At 45.1% G+C, this 20,122-nt stretch overlaps 1 protein-coding gene across 3 annotated transcripts in view; it reads left to right on the top strand.

Annotated features, from left to right (window-relative positions):
• Positions 1-20,122, top strand: part of LOC124009131 (E3 ubiquitin-protein ligase mib1-like) — a 93,501-nt gene that overhangs the window by 36,310 nt on the left and 37,069 nt on the right. For all 3 annotated transcript variants that reach the window (XM_046320638.1, XM_046320639.1, XM_046320640.1), the window contains exons 10-12: positions 2,065-2,172; positions 2,623-2,820; positions 3,078-3,229. In XM_046320638.1, coding sequence (XP_046176594.1) covers positions 2,065-2,172; positions 2,623-2,820; positions 3,078-3,229 — 458 coding nt within the window. The remainder of the gene's footprint in view (positions 1-2,064; positions 2,173-2,622; positions 2,821-3,077; positions 3,230-20,122) is intronic.

Here is a 20,122-nt window from a genome sequence, read left to right on the forward strand (position 1 = left end):
ATTTTGCCAGCAGCTCTTCGTTGTGCGTCAAGCATTGCGCTGTTTATGACTTCAAGCCTATCAACTCCCGAGATGAGGCTGGTGTAACCGAAGTGAAATGGCTAGCTAGTTAGCGCGCCTAATAGCGTTTCAAACGTCATTCGCTCTGACCCTTCTAGGAGTTGTTCCCCTTACTCTGCATGGGTAAGGCTGCTTCAATGGTGGCTGTTGTCATTGTGTTGCTGGTTCGGGCCCAGGAAGAAGCGAGGAGAGGGGCGGAAGCTGTAATGTTACACTGGCAATACTAAAGTGCCTATAAGAACATCTAATAGTTAAAGGTTAATGAAATACAAATGGTATAGAGAGAAATAGTCCTATAACTACAACCTAAAACTTCTTATCTGGGAATATTGAAGACTCATGTTAAAAGGAACCACCAGCTTTCACATGTTCTGAGCAAGGAACTGAAACGTTAGCACATAATGCACTTTTACTTTCTTCTCCAACACTTTGTTTTTGCATTATTTAAACCAAATTGAACATGTTTCATTTACTTGAGACTAAATTGATTTTATTGATGCATTATATTAAGTTAAAATAACTGTTAATTCAGTATTGTTGTAATTGTCATTATTACAAATACATTTCTAAAAATCGTCCGACTAATCAGTATCGGCCTTTTTGGTCCTCCAATAATCGGTATCGGTGTTGAAAAATCATAATCGGTCAACCTTTAATGCAGAGGTTTGCTATTCCATTGAATTGGGGATAGTTAACCAAAATATGCCACAAGACCTAGAATTACCTTGTGTCTATCTCACAAAAAAGGTTCACTGTTAATAGCTAACTTTTTAAAATGAATTTAAGCAAAAGTGCCCAAATTCCAGGGCTGAACTCCCCATGGGAAATTTTCCGGAACGTTTCCGACACTTTACATCCCTTGCTACAAATATTACAATGTTTGGAAAAATGTGAAATAAATAGTTTTGATGGTATTGAAAAAAAACATACTGCGGCTATTTCCAAATATTCTGGTATGCGGTATATACGGTATACCACCCAAGCCGAGTGAATATACCCCATTTTATGGTCTAGAGCCAAATTTCCACATGACTAGGAAAACTCTGCGGCGTAGTTATAGGTGGGGCACAGAGTTTTTCCTTGTCAGGTTGTTAGTCAGGAATAACTCTTGTCCTTCCATCAACCAGGCCAACAACCTGCCCCTAAAGGGAGCTGTCTGCTGTCTGCGCTCTCCTATTTCCTTAGAGAGCTGCTTAGAATAGAGAGTAGAGCGTCTTAGCCTCCCCCCCCCCCCCATTGTAAGCGTTCTGCAGCATTGTCTCTGCGACCGTGTGTGTGAGCACGCATGTCTCAGTGCGGTGAAGGTTGGCCAGGTTCCTCGGTGTCTTTCAGTGGAATTATTACTTAAAGGCCCAGTGCAGTCAAACTTGATTTTCCTGTGTTACTGTGAAATTGTGACGATGATGATGATAATTCCCTTTCAGTGTAAGAGCTGTTTGAAAAAGAAATGCCTGACATTTCAGCTGGTTTTGCATGAGTGGAATTTTTGCCTGCCTGGCAGTAGAAGTTAATAGACCAATAACAGTGTCAAACTTCTCTGCCAATAATAGCTACTTTTCAGTTTACATGTCCCTCCCATTAGGCTCCTCCATTTAGGCCACCCACTCCGACTGCTCCCAGACAGTTCTGGCATAATTTTTCCTTGAGAAATCACTTTGCCAAGAAGCATTTTTTGTTTCTTTTTGACCATTTGTAATTTAAACAATCACATTAAGGTACATAATTGTTACCCAGAATTGATTTGATATTGTAATAAAAATGGCTGCATTGGACCTTTTTAAAGCACATTGAGCTGGGCAACGTGATCCTCCCACCAGGGCAAGATATGTTCTGTGACTCCCAAAGTACCACACATTAATATTTATGCCCCAAGTATTCCAGTACCTCAGTTGGCGATGAAACACACACACAACCCCCTCTTGTGTATGCGAGTGACGAGGCAGTGCACTGGATGAACTCAAAATACAAGAATACACCTAACAGTGCTACATTGTGTGTTTGTAGGTGAACGGGCAGTGTGCTGGACACACAGCCATGCAGGCGGCCAGTCAGAACGGACACGTGGACGTCCTCAAGCTGCTGTTGAAACACAACGTGGACCTGGAGGCTGAGGTTTGTACAGAGGCAACAGTTCTTCCTCAATAATAACGTCTATCCTATAGCCCCTTTTCAATACTTATATATTTAAATCCTCCCCAATACCAAGACCAACAGTGCCACAAATGATATCCCTAGACACTATATCAGGGCTGTTTAAATTCCAGTCCTGGAGGGCCAAAACACTTCTGTTTTTCTTCTACCTTGTAGTTAATTGCACTCACCTGGTGTCCCAGGTCTGAATTAGTTCCTTATTAGGAGAGGATGCAAACCTGGAGTGTTTCTTTCCAGGATTGACATTGAACAGCTGTGCTCTAGTGAAACTAATCCCTTTTTTCTTCTCAGTCTTCCTATACTGGTCTCAATTCATACTTAAAAAGCTGACTGTATCAGTCATAGCTGGATGCTCGCTGAGGTGTAAATAGTGGAGACATTGGGTCAGTCTGTGTATAATATCCCTCCCAGGACAAGGATGGAGACCGGGCGGTGCACCACGCATCCTTCGGAGACGAGGGCTCTGTGATCGAGGTGCTGCAGAGGGGTGGTGCCGACCTGAACGCCAGGAACAAGCGCAGACAGACCCCACTGCACATTGCTGTCAACAAAGGTCATCTGCAGGTGGTCAAGACCCTGCTGGACTTTGGCTGCCACCCCAGCCTCCAGGTAACCACACACACTTCCATTTCACACATGCAAATAATACACACTTGTACATTTGTGAAACAGGACAAATACAATATAAGCATCCACTCTAACCAAAATATTTGGGTGGCTCTCTTTGCACTCAAGTGTTTGTGAAATATAAACATCTCCTTCACATAACTAGTATAGGCCTTTATTGTTAGTGATAGGATTTTGATTTGATAATGATGGTTCCTGCTCGATATTGTGGTAACGGTATGTATGTCGCCCCCGTACAGGACTCCGAGGGAGACACGCCCCTGCATGACGCCATTAGTAAGAAGAGGGATGACATGCTCTCTGTGCTGCTGGAGGCGGGAGCTGACGTCACCATCACCAACAACAATGGATTCAACGCCCTGCACCACGCCGCCCTGCGAGGGAACCCCAGGTACGACCCTGACCCTAACTGCCAAACCAGGGCTAGTGATGAAAAAGAGGATTACTTCATTGTTCACACAATGTTGAAATCTGCCTTTGACTTCACAGGAAACTGGCCTCCATACAGTTAGACTTGTGGCTTGCAAAGTTGTAGATGTGTTTCAAACTGGTTTTATTCTCATTGGGTACAAGTTAACTAATTGAATGGTACTGCTGGTAAATGGTTCATGACAACACTGAACCCTATTGCTTTTGAGGTTGATGGGTTTGGTCCTTTCTATCCAAGGCTAGCCTACATCCTAGCTTACATCCTAGCCTACAGCCCAGCCTGCATCTTAGCCTACAGCCTACATCAGTTCTGTCGGCGTCCTCATCCTTGGCCACAGCTATTTCTAGCTCCACCTGGCTGCTACTGCTCCACTCTTGCGATGGGCTATTCTAGTCTCTCATACATACATGAGGCACACAGTAAGGCTAGTAGCTTAGAGAGACTATACTATACCCATCAGCATGAAAATCCTGGGGTTATAGAGGCCACAGTCTCTCTGGAGTGTACGCCACACACATTAGCAGCTGCCTTTTGGCTGGACTGTAGGTCTGGCTTGTGGTGTTGTCTGGTCAGAGCCGGCTAGGGGACATTAGTATCATTTCACCTTAGCTGACACACATTCCATTGGCATGAGGACAGAGAGAATTGGGGTCAGAGGGCTCTGGAGCACCTGCTATTTCAGTTACCCTGTCCCGGCCTGGTCCACTGGCAGTGGCACGCACTGACGGTAGCAGCACAGTGGAATAACACTGGAACACCCCTCAGTCTTCATCGCTACTCTATGGCACTGCCTGCCACTGATAGATAGCCAGTTTGAACAATAATCTGGATTGCAATCTGCTTGCCTTGCTGTGCCGGCCTGATAGTCTATTACTGAACAAGCACTATGGCCTCAGTCAGAGATGCATTGAAGTCATTTGTCATCATAATGCAGTGATTTCACCAGTTAATAGCATCAAAAGATGGGGGACGAATGTTTCTGCTTTTGTTATTAATATTATTATTTTTAAATATTGTCAGTCTATTTACTGTATAGGAAATTTGCTTTAAAACAAACATTTTCTCTCTCAGATTGTCAGCGTAGAATGTGTGGAATTATGGGAAATTAGCTTTAAAAATCAACATTTTGTCGCTGAGGTCAATTGTTCAGTCTGCAACCGCACTATTTGCCACGCTCATGGCTACGTCCCCACCACCTAAGCCTCATTTTGATATCAGAAAAACCCTGGTACTGTACATTGCATTCCCTCCATTTCGCTACACCTGCAATAACATCTGCTAAATATGTGTATGCCACCAATAGAATTTGATTTGATCACCAGTGTGCAACAGTGGGAACTGTTAGTTTCATATTGACTGTACAGTAAAGGTGAAAAGTGCTGGAGTCTGCCTTGCTTTCCGCCGTCACTCTGTCCCCCTCGTCTTTCAAGAACTCTGTTGTCCCACTCTTCAATCTAGCCATTTACTGTTATTTCACACTCAAGCTCATCCACAATATTGCAGAGAAAGAGAGCGGGAGATGGACATCTGTACTCGACCAAGTCTTAAACCCCTTGAAAACGACGTTTCCCTGGTTTGGCGGGAAAGTACTTATTTTAGTAGTGTTTTATTAGAGTGACGTTTGCGTCCCCACTGAGTGCTTGGGACAGGGAGTAGGTTCTGACTGCAGTAGTGAGTCATATTCCTGAAAAGCACCCTAGGTGGTTGTCAGAAGGACAGAGTTAAGTGGCAGTTGTACTTCTAAATGGTACAATACGACTCAAGATTATCTTCAAACTATTTATGTTCAGCTATGGATGAAAACTGACTGTCACATGATGTTTTATTGATTGTACACAAATGCAAGTTGCAAGTCTTGTGCGTCATCTGGGATCAAATGATCACTCGGACAATCCCTCCATATACAGTAGGCTACCCCTCAGCTATATGATCTGCAGTGTTGTCTCTTGCAGTGAGCTCAAGACATCAGATGTCACGGCAGCCACACTGATCAGTCAGAGGGGTTCTGTGTGGTAGGGCCCTCCAGGGGTAAAAGGTGTTGAGGGTGAAGGGGGAAACGGAGGAGGATCTGGGGTGACCGATGAGTCTGGCTGTGTGTGGGGTGGGGGTGGTGGTGGGGGGGGGGCAGGCAAGCAATGCAAATTGTCTGGGTAGCCATTTGACTAATGTTCAGGAGTCTTATTGCTTGGGGGTAGAAGATGTTTAGAAGTCTCTTGGACCAAGACTTGGCGCTCCAGTACTGCTTGACATGTCACAGCAGAGAGAACAGTCTATGACCAGGGTTGCTGGAGTCTTTGAGAATTTTTAGGACCTTTCTCTGACACCACATGGTATAGAGGTCCTGGATTACAGGAAGCTTGGCCCAGTGACGTACTGGGCCATGCGCACTACCCTCTGTAGTGCCTTGCGGTCGGAGGCCGAGCAGTTGCCATACCAAGCAGGGATGCAACCAGTCAGGATGATCTCGATGGTGCAGCTGTAGAACCTTTTGAGGATCTGAGGACCCATGCCAAATCTTTTCAGTCTCCTGAGAGGGAATAGGTTTTGTCGTGCCTGCTTCATGACTGTCATGGTGTGCTTGGACCATGTAGTTTGTTGATGTGGACACCAGGGAAATTGGTGTGGACACCAAGGAACTTGAATCTCTCAACCTACTCTTGGTCCAAGAGACTTCTAAACAGCTTATACCCCAAGCCCCGTCGATGAGAATGGGGGCGTGCTCGGTCCTCTTTTTCCTGCAGCCCACAATCATCTCCTTTGTCTTGATCAAGTTGAGGGAGAGGTTGTTATCCTGGCACCACACATCCAGGTCTCAGATCTTCTCACTATAGGCGGTCTTGTTGTTGTCGGTGATCAAGCCTACCACTGTTGTGTCATCGGCAAATGTAATTATGGTGTTGGAGCTAGCTGTGCTATCAGGCATGAACAGTGAGTATAGGAGGGGGCTGAGCATGCACCCCTGAGGGGCCCCTGTGTTGAGGATCAGCGTGGCAGATGTGTTGTTACCTACCATTACCAACTGGGGGCGGCCCTTAATATATGCCATTTAGCAGACGCTTTTATCCAAAGCGACTTACAGTCATGTGTGCATACATTCTACGTATGGGTGGTCCCGGGGATCGAACCCACTACCCTGGCGTTACAAGCGCCATGCTCTACCAACTGAGCTACAGAAGGACCCCTTTCAGGATATCCAGTATCCAGTTGCAGAGGGAGATGTTTAGTCCCAGGTTCCTTAGTTTATTGATGAGCTTGGAGGGCACTATGGTGTTGAACACTGAGCTGTAGTCAAAGAATATCATTCTCACATAGGTGTTCCTTTTGTCCAGGTGGGAAAGGGCAGTGTGGAGTGCAATAGAGATTGTATCATCTGTGGATCTGTTGGGGCGGTATGCAAATTGGAGTGGGTCTAGGGTTTCCGGGATGGTGGTGTTGATGTGAGCCATGGCCAGCCTTTCGAAGCACTTTGTGGCTACAGACGTGAGTGCTACAGGTCAGTAGTCATTTAGGCAGGTTACTTTAGTGTTCTTGGGAACTGGAACTATGGTGGTCTGCTTTTAACATGTTGGCATTACAGACTCGGACAGGGAAAGGTTGAACATGTCAGTGGAGACACTTGCTAGTTGGTCAGTGCATGCTCGCAGTACACATACTGGTAATCCATCTGGCCTTGTGAATGTTGACCTGTTTAAAGGTCTTACTCACATTTGCTGCGGAGAGCGTGATCACATAGTCTTCTGGTACAGCTGGTGCTCTCATACATGTTTGTGTTATTTGCCTCGAAGCGAGCATAGAAGTAGTTTAGCTCGTTTGGTAGGCTTGTGTTGCTGGGCAAGCTCTTGGCTGTGCTTCCCTTTTGTAGTCTGTAATGGTTTGCAGTCCCTGCCACATCCTACGAGCTTCAGCCGGTGTAGTACGACTCAGTCTTAGTCCTGTATTGACGCTTTGCCTGTTTGATGGTTCGTTGGAGGGCATAGCAAGATTTCTTATAAGCTTCTTGGTTAGAGTCCCGCTCCTTGAAAGCAGCAGCTCTAGCCTTTAGCTCAGTGTGGATGTTGCCTGTATTCTTTGGCTTCTGGTTGGGGTATGTACGTACTGTCACTGTGGGGACGACGTCCTCGATGCACTTACTGATGAAGCCAATGACCGATGTGGTGTACTCCACAATGCCAATGGAGGAATCCCAGAACATATTCCAGTCTGTGCTAGCAAAACAGTCCTGTAGCTTAGCATCTGCTTTATCTGACCACTTTTTTTATTGATCTAGACACTGGTGCTTCCTGCTTTAATTTTTGCTTGTGAGCAGGAATCAGGAGGATGGAATTATGGTCAGATTTGCCAAGTGGAGGGCGAGGGAGAGCTTTGTATGCATCTCTGTGTGTGGAGTACAGGCGCTACAGAGTTATTTTTCCTTTGGTTGCACATTTAACATGCTGATACATTTTTTTTTTAGGAGCGTTGCCTCTGGATGAGCATTTTTTTTTTGCTTATGGCGGAATACAGCTCATTCAATGCTGTCTTAGTGCCAGCCTCAGTCTGTGGTGGTATGTAAACAGCTACAAAGAATATAGATTAAAATTATCTCTGTAGTTAGTGTGGTCTGCAACTTATCATGAGAAACTCTATCTCAGGCGAGCAATAGCTCAAGACTTCCTTAGATATCGTGCACCAGCTGTTGTTTACAAAAATACGTGGACCTCCGCCCCTCTATCCTGCCGCTGTTCTATTCTGCCGGTACATCATATAACCAGCCAGCTGTATGTTGATATTTGTCATCGTTCAGCCACGACTTCGTGAAGCATAAGATGTTAGTTTTTAATGTCCCATTGGTAGTTTAATATTCCAAGTATCTTGTCCATTTTATTGTCCAAATATTGCATGTTTGAGAGAAGGGCCTGCTGTGTCAGACTGCACCGCCACCTTTTAACATGCCTCTCACCCCTTTTAATACAGTTTTCAATATCCGCTTTAACTTCTTGGTGACGAGGAAGTATTTTCACTTCCGGATTAAATGCATGCCCATATTCAACTGCCTGCTACTCATCCCCAGAAGATAGGATATGCATATTATTAGTAGATTCTGACTAATGTTGACTCCACAACATGGTGGATATCTCTTTGGCTGTTTTGGTCTCTGAGCGCCATACTCAGATTATTGCATGGTTTGCTTTTTCCATAAAGTAATTTTGAAATCTGACACAGCGGTTGCATTAAGGAGAAATGTATCTAAAGTTCCATGTCTAATAGTGTTATCTTTTATCAATGTTTATTATGAGTATTTCTGTAAATTGATGTGGCTCTCTGCAAAATCACCGGATGTTTTGGAACTACTGAACATAACACGCCAATGTAAAATGAGATTTTTGGATATAAGTATGCAGTTTATCGAACAAAACGTATATGAAGTCCTATGAGTGTCATCTGATGATTAATTTTTATCTCTATTTGTGCTTTTTGTGACTCCTCTCTTTGGCTGGAAAAATAGCTGATTTTTCTGTGAGTTGGTGGTGACCAAACATAATCGTTTGTGGTGCTTTCGCTGAAAAGTCTATTTGAAATCGGATTGGTGGGATTAACAACAAGATTATCTTTAAAATGGTATAAAATACATGTATGTTTGAGGAATTTTAATTATGAGATTTCTGTTTTGAATTTGGCGCCCTGCACTTTCACTAGCTGTTGTCATATCGATCCCGTTAACGGGATTGCAGCCCTAAGAAGCCATGACTGCGCGTCACGAGCTCGTGGCAATCTGCCAGACACCTGGCTCAATCCCCTCTCATTCGGCCCCTCTTCACAGTAGAAGCATCAAACAAGGTTCTAAAGACTGTTAACAGCCTTAGGAAGTGCAAAATGACCCCACAGACACTGTATATTGGAATGACAATGAGTTTTCCCACTTCCCGGTTGGATTTTTCTCAGGTTTTCGCCTGTCATAGGAGTTATGTTATACTCATAGACATCATTCAAACTGTTTTAGAAACTTGTGTTTTCTATCCAAATATACTAATTATATGCATATTCTAGCTTTTCTGGCTGAGTAGCAGGCAGTCTACTCTGGGCACCTTATTCATCCAAGCTACTCAATACTGCCCCCGTCACCAGGACGTTAACACACCAACAAACAGTTAGGACACCCTATATAGTAGTAATTACTTCACCTGCTGGGTTACAAGGCATGCACACACCATTGTGAAAAACAGCCTTCAAGGAATCCTCTCCATCTAATGTATGGTTCAATCTGCCAGAACTAATAGAGACGAGAGGGAGGAGAAGCGGCTTTATTGTTGGTCGTCGTAACGGGGGTTGTAATTACTGACAACCTAATGTTACGGGGGACTGTATAGAAGACTACTGTGAAATGGTTGTGTTGGATGTTTTTGGGGTTTCTGGGATGGCTGCTGCAGGGCAGACATTGCTGCAATTAGTGAGGGTTTTACCACCCTGCCCTGACTGTAGTACTACTACTAAAAAGTGACTGTATACTTTTGAATCATCTGTTTTATAGAACATTCTTCAATGAGTCTTGATGATCGTCACTGTGCTTTTTGGCTAACTTTTTGATGACATGGGTCCCATTATACCTGGTGAAAACCAAACACTGCATTCCACAGTAAGAACCTCATACCAACGGTCAGCATGGTGGACTTGTGTTAATAGAAGGAACCATGAATTCTGCTCTGTATCAGAGAATTCTACAGGAGAATGTCAGGCCTTCTGTCTGTTTGCTGAAGCACAGCTGGGTCATGCAGCAAGACAATGATCCCAAACACACAATCAAGTCTACATGAAAATGTCTAAAAAAAAACAACACATTTAAAGTTTTGAAATGTCCTAGTCAAAGTCCAAACCTAATCCCAATTGCGATTTTGTGGCAGGACTTGAAAAGAGCAGTTCATGCTTGAAAACCCACAAATGCCACTGAGTTAAAGCAGTTCTGCATGCAAGAGTGGGCCAAAATTCCTCCACATCGATGTGAGACTAATCAACAACTACAGGAAGCATTTGGTTCCTGTCATTACAGCTGAAGGTGACACAACCAGTTGAGTGTAAAGGGGCAATTACTTTTTCACACAGGGGAATTGGATGTTGCATAACTTTGTTAATTAAATAAATAAAATAAGAGAATCAGAAACGGTATACCGCCCAAGCCTAGTGCCTTACTTCCAGACTAGGTTACTAGTGGGCCTTGTTCAAGGAAAAAGGATAACTTTCAATTAATTAAATCTGTATAGTCCTTGGAAGAAGAATTGACAGACTGTTGCAGCTGAAAACTTGACCATAGGTTTTTTTTAAACATTTTTTTTTATACAAGCTAATGAAACACTTGACTTGTGGTTATAATAGTATTCTACATTAGCACAGTTGTTATAACCCCTCAATTACACCTGCAACCCTTCAGGTTCTTGATAAGCTCGTATTTTTAACCTTATGTCCCTTTTTAGATCTCTGTTTCAACCTGAATTTGGCTCATTTGAGTCATTTATATCCATGTTTTTAGTAGTGATACACCGATATTACAATTTTGGCCAATAACCGATATGAAACATTTTAGCTGCCTTTTAAGCATTCTAGTACAGTTAAATACACACACATATGGACACAGCAGTCTAAGGGACTGCATCTCAGTGCAAGAGGCACTACAGTCCCTGGTTCGAATCCAGGCTGTATAACATCCGGCCGTGATTGGTAGTCCCATGGTGCAGCGCACAACTGGCCCAGCGTCGTCCGGGTTTGGCCGCAGTAGGCAGTCATTGTAAATAAGAAGTTTTCTTAATTGACTTGCCTAGTTAAATAAAGGTAACACACACACCACACTGACCGAAAAGTTATTTTGTTGGCATTTACGTATGTCCCCATTACCAGTAAAACATAATCAAAACCTATTTCTTTCACTTACTTGCTGTGCTTTTTCGTTGTTCATTTGTTCAGTCATTTCATTCTCAACCAGGATTTCATCATATATGTCAAGCAGTGAAGTTTCAGCTGTCTGTCCATGGCTTCTTTTCCTCGGTGCGCACTGTCACTGTGTCTGTTTCCATCTGGTCCAGCTGTGTATGTAACCTTTCACATAAACCCTGTTTCTTGTCTGCATCTAAGTAGCAGTCCTTGTACATAGCATCCAGCATGGTGGTGACACAGTAGAGAGGCTCAGATAGAGTGCCACCGAATCATTTGCTTGTTCACAAGCCTCAAGTACTTTTGTAAGTTTTAACCTCACGGTCTGCGTCTGCAGTTTTGTTGACAGGCGTTTCAATGCCATGACAGAGGGAATCACGTCTGCTGCAGGTGCAGTTGATGAGCTTATTTCTCCAGTCAGTTGTTTGAATGGAGCTAGCTAGTGTGTTCATGTTTCAAACATGTTTTCAAATGCCATTGAAATGGCAGCAGCTGTATGACAACCAGCACATTCATGAGCATGCAATACAGCTTTCCTCAGTAGGAAGTCCTCGTCAACCCACTGTGCTGTCAGACTCAGCATGCTTATGGGGCAGACATCACTGGTCCAAATGTCAGTCATGAAGCTAATAGCAGTGACACTCATGGATGTGAAAATAGTGTGTACCGGGGCTCAACCAGTCGGTTAAAGCCAACATCATCCACGACAGAGGACAGTTGATTGTCAAGGGCAATGAATACCATTATCTTGGCGTTAATTGATTTCGCCTTTGAGTTGTCTCGCTGAAATGTTCTTACTCTTTCAAATGATTTGAACTCTAGTTGAACCTGTTTAGCTGTTGGAAGTGTGTGCTTAGTATTTTTCTGCTTTTGTTCTGTGTAGCGCTGTATTTTCATGGTGTCATTACGCCATCTACCTACATTTATATAGGTATGCACATCAGCTTTGACATCGGTGTTAACTAGACATCTGGCCGATGCTGGCATTTTTAGCTAATATCGGACGTTTCCTGTATACTCCCCAATATATTGTGCATCCCTAGTATTTAGGGTGTGTGTAGGCTCAGCTAGAGTACAGGGCAGATTGGCATTAAGCATGAGACAAATTGGGAAGGCGAAGTGTGATGCATGTGAGAGACTGGAGAAAGAGGGAGGGAAAGATGCAGCGAGAAAGGGGTTTGGTTTGATCTGCCTGCATGTACTGCGGCAGCGTATGTGTGGTGTGTGTGTCAGTCTGCGAGGGCTCTGCGCCTTGTGATTTGTGTGTTCAGCTCCCATCCTCTGGAGCATTTGGCCTCTCACCGCCTCACGCACACAAGGCTACTTGACACTATCACACTGTGTGTAGTAGTTATTCTACTCCTCCCCTCTCCTTAAAACCTTCCCTTAGATCTGAACTTTCAAACCTTTTTATGTAGCCCCACTGCTGCGTTGGCTTGCCTCCCCACATCTCAACCCCTCCACACTGTAATTGTCTGTTGTTATATCACCCTGTGCTAGTCAGTTGGAGTTAGTTGTTGTGTGGCCCCTGGTCTTCTGCTGCATTCTTTCCACAGCCATTGAGATAAAGATGGTGCTGGAGGGGGAGGGCTGCCATCTTATCGGCTCTTTGCCAACCATGTTTTTTTTCTTTCCTTTTCTTTTTCGTAACTTGTTTTGTACATAATGTTGCTGTTACTGTCTCTTATTACCGAAAATAGCTTCTGGAAATCAGAACTGGGAGTCGGACACGAGGGATATACTACAGACACCCGACCAGGCCCAGATCCCTATGATTCGCTGGAAAAGGAAACACAGGTTTTGCGGAAAGAGATCAGGATGCCTTGTGAGGATCAGGAGATGAGTGGCTAACCTGCCCTTGCCTTCCGTTCTGCTAGCTAACGTTCAATCGCTGGAAAATAAATGGGACGAACTGAGAGCACGTATATCCTAAAACCGTAATATTTTATGTTTCACAGTCGTGGCTGAATAACGACATTTAAGAACATACAGCTGGCGTGTTATACACTCTATAGGCAGGACAGAATAGCAGCCTCTGGTAAGACACGGGGCGGGGGCCTATGCATATTTGTGAACAATTGCTGGCGCACGATATCTAAGGAAGTCTCGCCTGATGTAGTGTGGTCTACAGCTTGTCATGAGATACTCTATCTACCTAGAGTTTTCATCTGTATTTGTCTTAGCTGTCTACATACCAACACAGACTGAGGCTGGCACTAAAACCACACTCAATGAGCTGTATTGCGCCGTAAGTAAACAGGAAGATGCTCACCCAGAGGTGGCGCTCCTAGTGGCCGGGGAATTTAATGCAGGGAAACTTAAATCCGTTTTACCTCATTTCTATCGGCATGTTAAATGTGCAACAAGTGGGGGGAAAATTCTAGACCACCTTTACTCCACACACAGAGCTGCGTACAAAGGTCTTCCTCGCCCTCTATTTGCTAAATCTGACCATACCTCTATCCTCCTGATTCCTGCTTACAAGCTAAAATTAATGCAGGAAGCACCAGTGACTCGGTCTATAAACAAGTGGTCAGATAAAGCAGATGCTAACATACATAACTGTTTTGCTAGCACAGACTGGAATATGTTCCAGGATTCTTCCTATGGCATTGAGGAGTACACCACATCAGTCACTGGCTTCATCAATAAGTGCATCGAGGACATCGTCCCCAACCAGAAGCCAGGGATTATAGCAAACATTCACAATGAGCTAAAGTGTAGAGCTGCCGCTTTCAAGGAGCGGGACTCTAACCCGGAAGCTTATAAGAAATCCCGCTTTGCCCTCTGACAAATCATCAAACAGGCAAAGCGTCAATACAGGACTAAGATCGAATCGTACTACACTGACTCCCGATGCTCGTCAGATGTGGCAGGGCTTGCAAACTATTACAGACTACAAAGGGAAGCACAGCCGAGAGCTGCCCAGTGATGCAAGCCGACCAGACGAGCTAAATATCTTCTATTCTTGCTTTGTGGCAAGTAACACTGAAACATGCATGAGAGCATCAGCTGTTCCAGATGACTGGGATCATGCTCTCCGCAGCCAATGTAAGACCTTTAAACAGGTCAACATTCACAAGGCCACTGGGCCAGAATGATTACCAGGACCTGTACTGCGAGCATGCGCAGTCCAACTGGCAAGTGTTTTCACTGACATTTTCAACCTCTCCCTGTCAGAGTCTGTAATACGGACATGTTTCAAGCAGACCACCATAGTACATGTGTCCATCAACACTAAGGTAACCTGCCTAAATGACTACCAACCCGAAGCACTCACATCTGTAGCCATGAAGTGCTGTGAAAGGTTGGTCATGGCTCACATGAACACCATAATCCCAGAAACCCTAGACCCACTCTAATTTGCATACCACACCAACAGATCCACAGATGATGCAATCTCTATTGCACTCTACACTGCCCTTTCCAACCTGGACAAAGGGAACACCTATGTGAGAATGCTATTCTTTGACTACAGCTCAGCATTCAACACTACAGTGCCCTCAAAGCTCATCACAAAGCTAAGGACCTTGGGACGAAACACTTCCCTCTGCAACTGTATCCTGGACTTCCTGAAGGGCCGCCCCCAGTTGGCAAGGTTAGGTATCATCACATATGCAACGCTGATCCTCAAAATGGGGGGGCCTCTCGGGTGCGTGCTCAGTCCCGTGCTGTACTCACTGTTCACTGATGACTGCACGACTCCAACACCATCATTAAGTTCGCTGATGACACAACAGTGGTAGGCCTGATCACCAACAGCGATGAGACAGCCTATAGAGAGGTCAGTGACCTGACCGTGTGGTGCAAGGACAACAACCTCTCCCTCAACGTGATCAAGACAAAGGAGATGATTGTGGACTGCAGGAAAAAGAGGACCGATCACTCCCCCTTTCTCAACGATGCGGCTGTAGTGGTGCAGGTTGAGAGCTTCAAGTTCCTTTGCGTCCACCAACAGACTAACATGGTCCAAACACACCATGTCAGTCATGAAGCAGGCACGACAAAACCTATTCCCCCTCAGGAAACTGAAAAGATTTTCTTAATACTGCATTGTTGGTTAAAGGACTTGTAAGTAAGCATTTCACTGTAAAGTCTACCTATACCTGTTGTATTTGGTGCATGTGAAAAATACAATTTGATTTGAGTGAGCTCATCCCCGCATGGTGTGTGTGTGTGTCTGAAGTGCCCTGCATATGTCTCCTGCTATTTTTAAAACAGCCGTTGAGTATCTGGTTGGAATATCAATCTTGTATATATATGCATTCAATGGTAACGGAACGATTGAGTCAGAGTCCAGGAGAAAGGGACGCTACGCCGTTTTGTTGTAAACTATGTCGGGATCCTTTTTATTAGTCATGATGGAAGAGCAACAATTTTAGCAGCAATGAAACATGACACTCAATCAATAATCACTTACTGGAGATGTAGAGAGCAGATGTGAATGATATGTCTTAAGTCACCAAGGTACGGCGCTACAGCTGATCATTGACACTGAGGTCATCCAGTCAGTCAGAACACTTTGGAAGAGAGAGAAGCTCCAGTAGGACAGTATGTAGTCATCAAAGCATAGCTACAGCTGGTTGAAGGGGACCAAATCCATTCAAGAGGTGATTTGGTTCCTTTTTACCAGCTTTAGCAAAGCATTGGGGGTTCACTGTGTCAGGGTCAAGGACTGGAGTGGAGCCGACCCAGATGGAACAAGCTGGAAACATGAACATATACAGTACAATCGTACAGGGAAGTGTGCAGTGTACACTCGCTCTCTCACCCACCAGTCATTGTTGCCTAATCCCCCCCATCTCCTCTATGCTCTGCCCTCCAGCCGGTCTATTTATCCTCATTGCCATTTTTTAAGTTGCGTTTCCAACCTCTGAGCGAAAAAAAATGGTTCCCTAAGAAAAGGATAATAATCTGTCGAGGTGCACTTGAGTCAAATGTCCCAGAGTCATGTAGCAATTACAGCCTGTGACAGATGGGATCGTGTGTGTGTGTGTGTGTGTGTGTGTGTGTGTGTGTGTGTGTGTGTGTGTGTGTGTGTGTGTGTGTGTGTGTGTGTGTGTGTGTGTGTGTGTGTGTGTGTGTGTGTGTGTGTGTGTGTGTGTGTGTGTGTGTGTGTACCAGCCAGGTAACAGAGAGGGAGATGTGGAGCGCAAGAGGGAGCTGTAGAGCGGGAGAGTTCAGTACAGGGGCAGGTCGATATGGCACAGGAGAGAGGCTATTTGCAATACACGCACACACTCGTCAATTTCGATGGCTGGGCGGGTGGCAGCCAGTTGCACCATCCTGTCCACTGTCTATAACAGAGCAAAAGCAGGGGGGCTGCGGGCAGACAGACAGGCACTGAGCATTTGATAATGTCAGCATCTGCTGTGTAGTGTCAGTCAAAAGCAGCAGGTCACGGCCAGAGGGAGGGAACGGTGGGAGGAGGAGAGAAAGCCATGCCCCCATAGACAGTTAGTGGAATAGCTGCTATAGAGACACATATGGAGATGTGAAAGACTGAGTAAGGTTAGAGACTGACTGTAAAAAGGGACTAGGACACAGCGAGGGGGTAATGAAAGCGCAAGACAGGCATGTTGTAGCCTAAATCTTCTGTCCAGATAATGTCTCTTGAAGTGACATTTGAGCTTGATCTTTTTACCCTGCTCTCATTGACCTTTTCTTAGTCATAAACCCCCTCTAAGCACTAATGGCTTAGCTTACCCTAAAGCATAGCTGCACCCTGAGCTAGTGTGGACTTCATTGAACAGCATTGCAGGTCTGTCTGTCTGCAAGCCTACTTGCGTCTAAGAGGAGTTTAGCAGCACAGAGAATCTGAGTGCCTCTACTACCAGTTTTATCTTCATGCATCAAATATGACTGCACTGAGGTAAAAAGATAAACCTGAATGTATTAAAAGGTGACAAGTAGGTTACAAATTCCATTTCTCTCTTTCTGAAGTCTAAAAACGCTGGTGATTTTTTTTTCTTCTTCTGTCTTGATGTCACTGGAATGACACTGGTGCAGATTGTCGAAGACCGCATTAAGAATTTTGCTTCTGCTCTACCTTCTTTCTCTCATGGATAGACAATGGAATGTCTTCGCAGCACCATCCTCCTTAGCATATTAGTCCAACCATAATGTCTTTGTTGTATTTCATTAGACTAGTGCCATCACAGAGCTGTCCCATAGGGAGTACTAGACTTTTCCAATGCTTAACTGCTACTCTCTGCACTAGCATGGTGTTAGTGCTGAGAGCACCATGCTCGTGGTATGAGCTGTTCTGCTGTTAGCAGACTTAGTGTTAGCATACCACTCAGTTCAGCTCTTCTACAACAACTTCCACAAGCCTTTGTTTTCCACTGCAGAAAAACAAAACAATTAATGCTTTCTTAGTTTTGTTACACCTTTTTGGGCAGCCACCCCCATCTCTCTCCCTTTTATTTGTTGGAAGCAGTGATACAATTGGAATCAGCTGACCGGTCCGAAGCAGGCCCTGATCCTACATTGTCACTTTCCGATGGTCCTAAGCTGCACTGCCGACTGCCGTGCTGCGCAGCAAAGCAAACGGAACAATGAACACTCAGCGGGGGAGGCAGGCCCAGGGGTTTTCAGAGGGGTGGGGTTATGTTGGGGGAGACTTTGCTAGTGCTGTAGCTGGACAGGACACAAAGTAGGGTTAACACCACACCAGCCATATGATATAGCATTGGGGCAGAGCCAGCCAGCAGCCTTTTAAACAGCGATGTTGTTGCCTCCCTCAATCTCTCTGTGCACCTGCCTTTCTGATCTGCCTCCTTAGCAACTATTTTGCTGGCCTTCTATCCCATTGGCTGCTTTGATAAAGCAAAGATGGTAGCAGTTTGCCACAATTCACCTTCCTTATTTTCCTATCCCGAGCCGGGAGACCTTTAGAAAATATTATAGTATTAATTGTGGAGCTCTGGCCTGGCTCTCTCTGGCCTGGCTCTCTCTGGCATGCCGCTCACTCGCTGCCTCTCTCCCCTCTCTCGCTCGCTGCCCTTCTCTCCTGAACTGAAGTGGAGAGCTATGTTGCAGCTGACTGTGATTCAGAAGGCCATAATGCAGTAAAACCCAGTAATGATGTAAGGAGGCCCTGTCGTATGGCGATGTCCCAGGGTGATTATTCCTCCTGAGTTTGTTTAGGTGACGGAACTAACTCATGCCTTCCTGACTAGAACCAACTCATTCCTAACTCATACCTAATAAATAGAACTAACACATTCCTTAACTGACTAAAACTGACAGAACTAACTCATTCTGTTAAACAGGAGAGTAATACAAGCCAAGCACACTAACCCTACATCTCACCTCTGGTAGACACCGGCTTAACCAACTGGCAATAATAATATTTGTTAAGTCAGCCAGTTGGAGAAAGCAGCGTTAACGACGTGTTTGCAACGGTTCTATTGCTGCAGTGAGACTGCCCAGAAACAGTATAGCTAATGTATTACCCCCTACACCACTCACTCGCTCTCCACTCCGCCCGCTATTCTCATTTACATCCTGGCATTGTTCACAATCATCTCCACACAGACACAGATCGTCAAAAAAACCTGACTCATCAATCAGAAAACATTCCCCGTCGCCCTGCACCTCACCAAGAATACATACTTCTTTACATTCCATAGCTATCATATGTTCATATGGGTACATAAAGAAGTATGTACACCAAGCCGGCAATCCCAGTGAATTCACAAGGTCGCACGAAGCCGTTCGTAGTAGTACTAGAAGCACAGAAAATTCACTTTTTTTCCTCACCGTTTTCCCCTTAAGAATGCAGTGTGAGTCTGCACCGTAAGGTGACTTTGAGCGTGATTTCAGTTCGGATCAACAGTCAAGGCCGCTTTCCTTTAGCTACCAGGTGTCGTTAAACTGCCGCCCCCCCAGTAAGTGAAGGTTGTCCTTGTATTCTTCCAGAACAAGAAGGAAGGGGAGAGATGTAGAGGGGTTGGGTCAAAGTTCGAAAGCAGTAGTGGACTTGTTCCTGGTTGGCGAAGCGTCTTTGGTAGATGGTTACCCTCGGTGCACCTGGTCTTGAATAAGGCTTGATCCTACTCTCCTCGGAATAGGGGCGCATTTTGAAGCTACATACGGTACACAGTTACACATTCCTGATCCTCCCCCTTCTCTCTTTCTCGCTTGCTCTCTCTCTCACTCCCACCCTCTATCATATCCCTTACCCGTTTTGCACATTGCTTTTGTCCAGTGCATGTCTCTGGTGTCCCTGTGGGCCCCTGTCCCCCGGTGTCCACCCAGCCCTCTACTGCTCCGCTGCCGCCGCTGATGTTTGACAACGAGACTGGTATCTATCCAAGTGGAACAGGAAGCTATTGTGAGCAGGATTTGGGTTTTAGGCTCATGCACAGGCAGGCAGACCAGAGGTCACATGCTAGCGCTAATACTGCTAGCCTGCCCACTCAGCACTTGTATGTGGATTGGCCCTGGGTGGTGCTCTTTTCTCCACCTCAATCTCTCTCTGTTCCTGTGTTCTGTGGGGGGGTTCTCTTTGTCACTCTTTAAAAAAAATCAAATCACTCTCTTCCTCCTTGTCCCATGTTTAAGGCGGCAGCAGCTGTTCTGTTGGAGGAGATGAGGCAGCAGGAGGCGATATTTGGCAGTGTGAAATGTTCAGTGAGTCTCTAATGAATCTTTACCCCAGCCCAACACATTCCACAAGTCAACACTGCCTGGTGGCAGCTTGTCCCCCCCTAACCCGCTAGCTAGGTGCTGCCTGATTGACCTGGCACAGACCAACCGAGGCTATGGCTGGGTAGGGGGACATTTGTCTTTGTGTTACCACTAGGACATTTTGGAATGTTTGTTAATATGTGTGTTAATGCCAAATATAGTGAAATGTATTTGGGGGTTATGGTTCTGGAAATATGAATTAATGAAGATTTGGACAGAGAGAGAATTGGAGGTGTCCTACCCAGTTGTTCTCGGCATAAA

The sequence above is a fragment of the Oncorhynchus gorbuscha genome, linkage group LG22 (assembly GCF_021184085.1).
Source record: "Oncorhynchus gorbuscha isolate QuinsamMale2020 ecotype Even-year linkage group LG22, OgorEven_v1.0, whole genome shotgun sequence".
NCBI classification, from domain to species: Eukaryota; Metazoa; Chordata; class Actinopteri; order Salmoniformes; family Salmonidae; genus Oncorhynchus; species Oncorhynchus gorbuscha.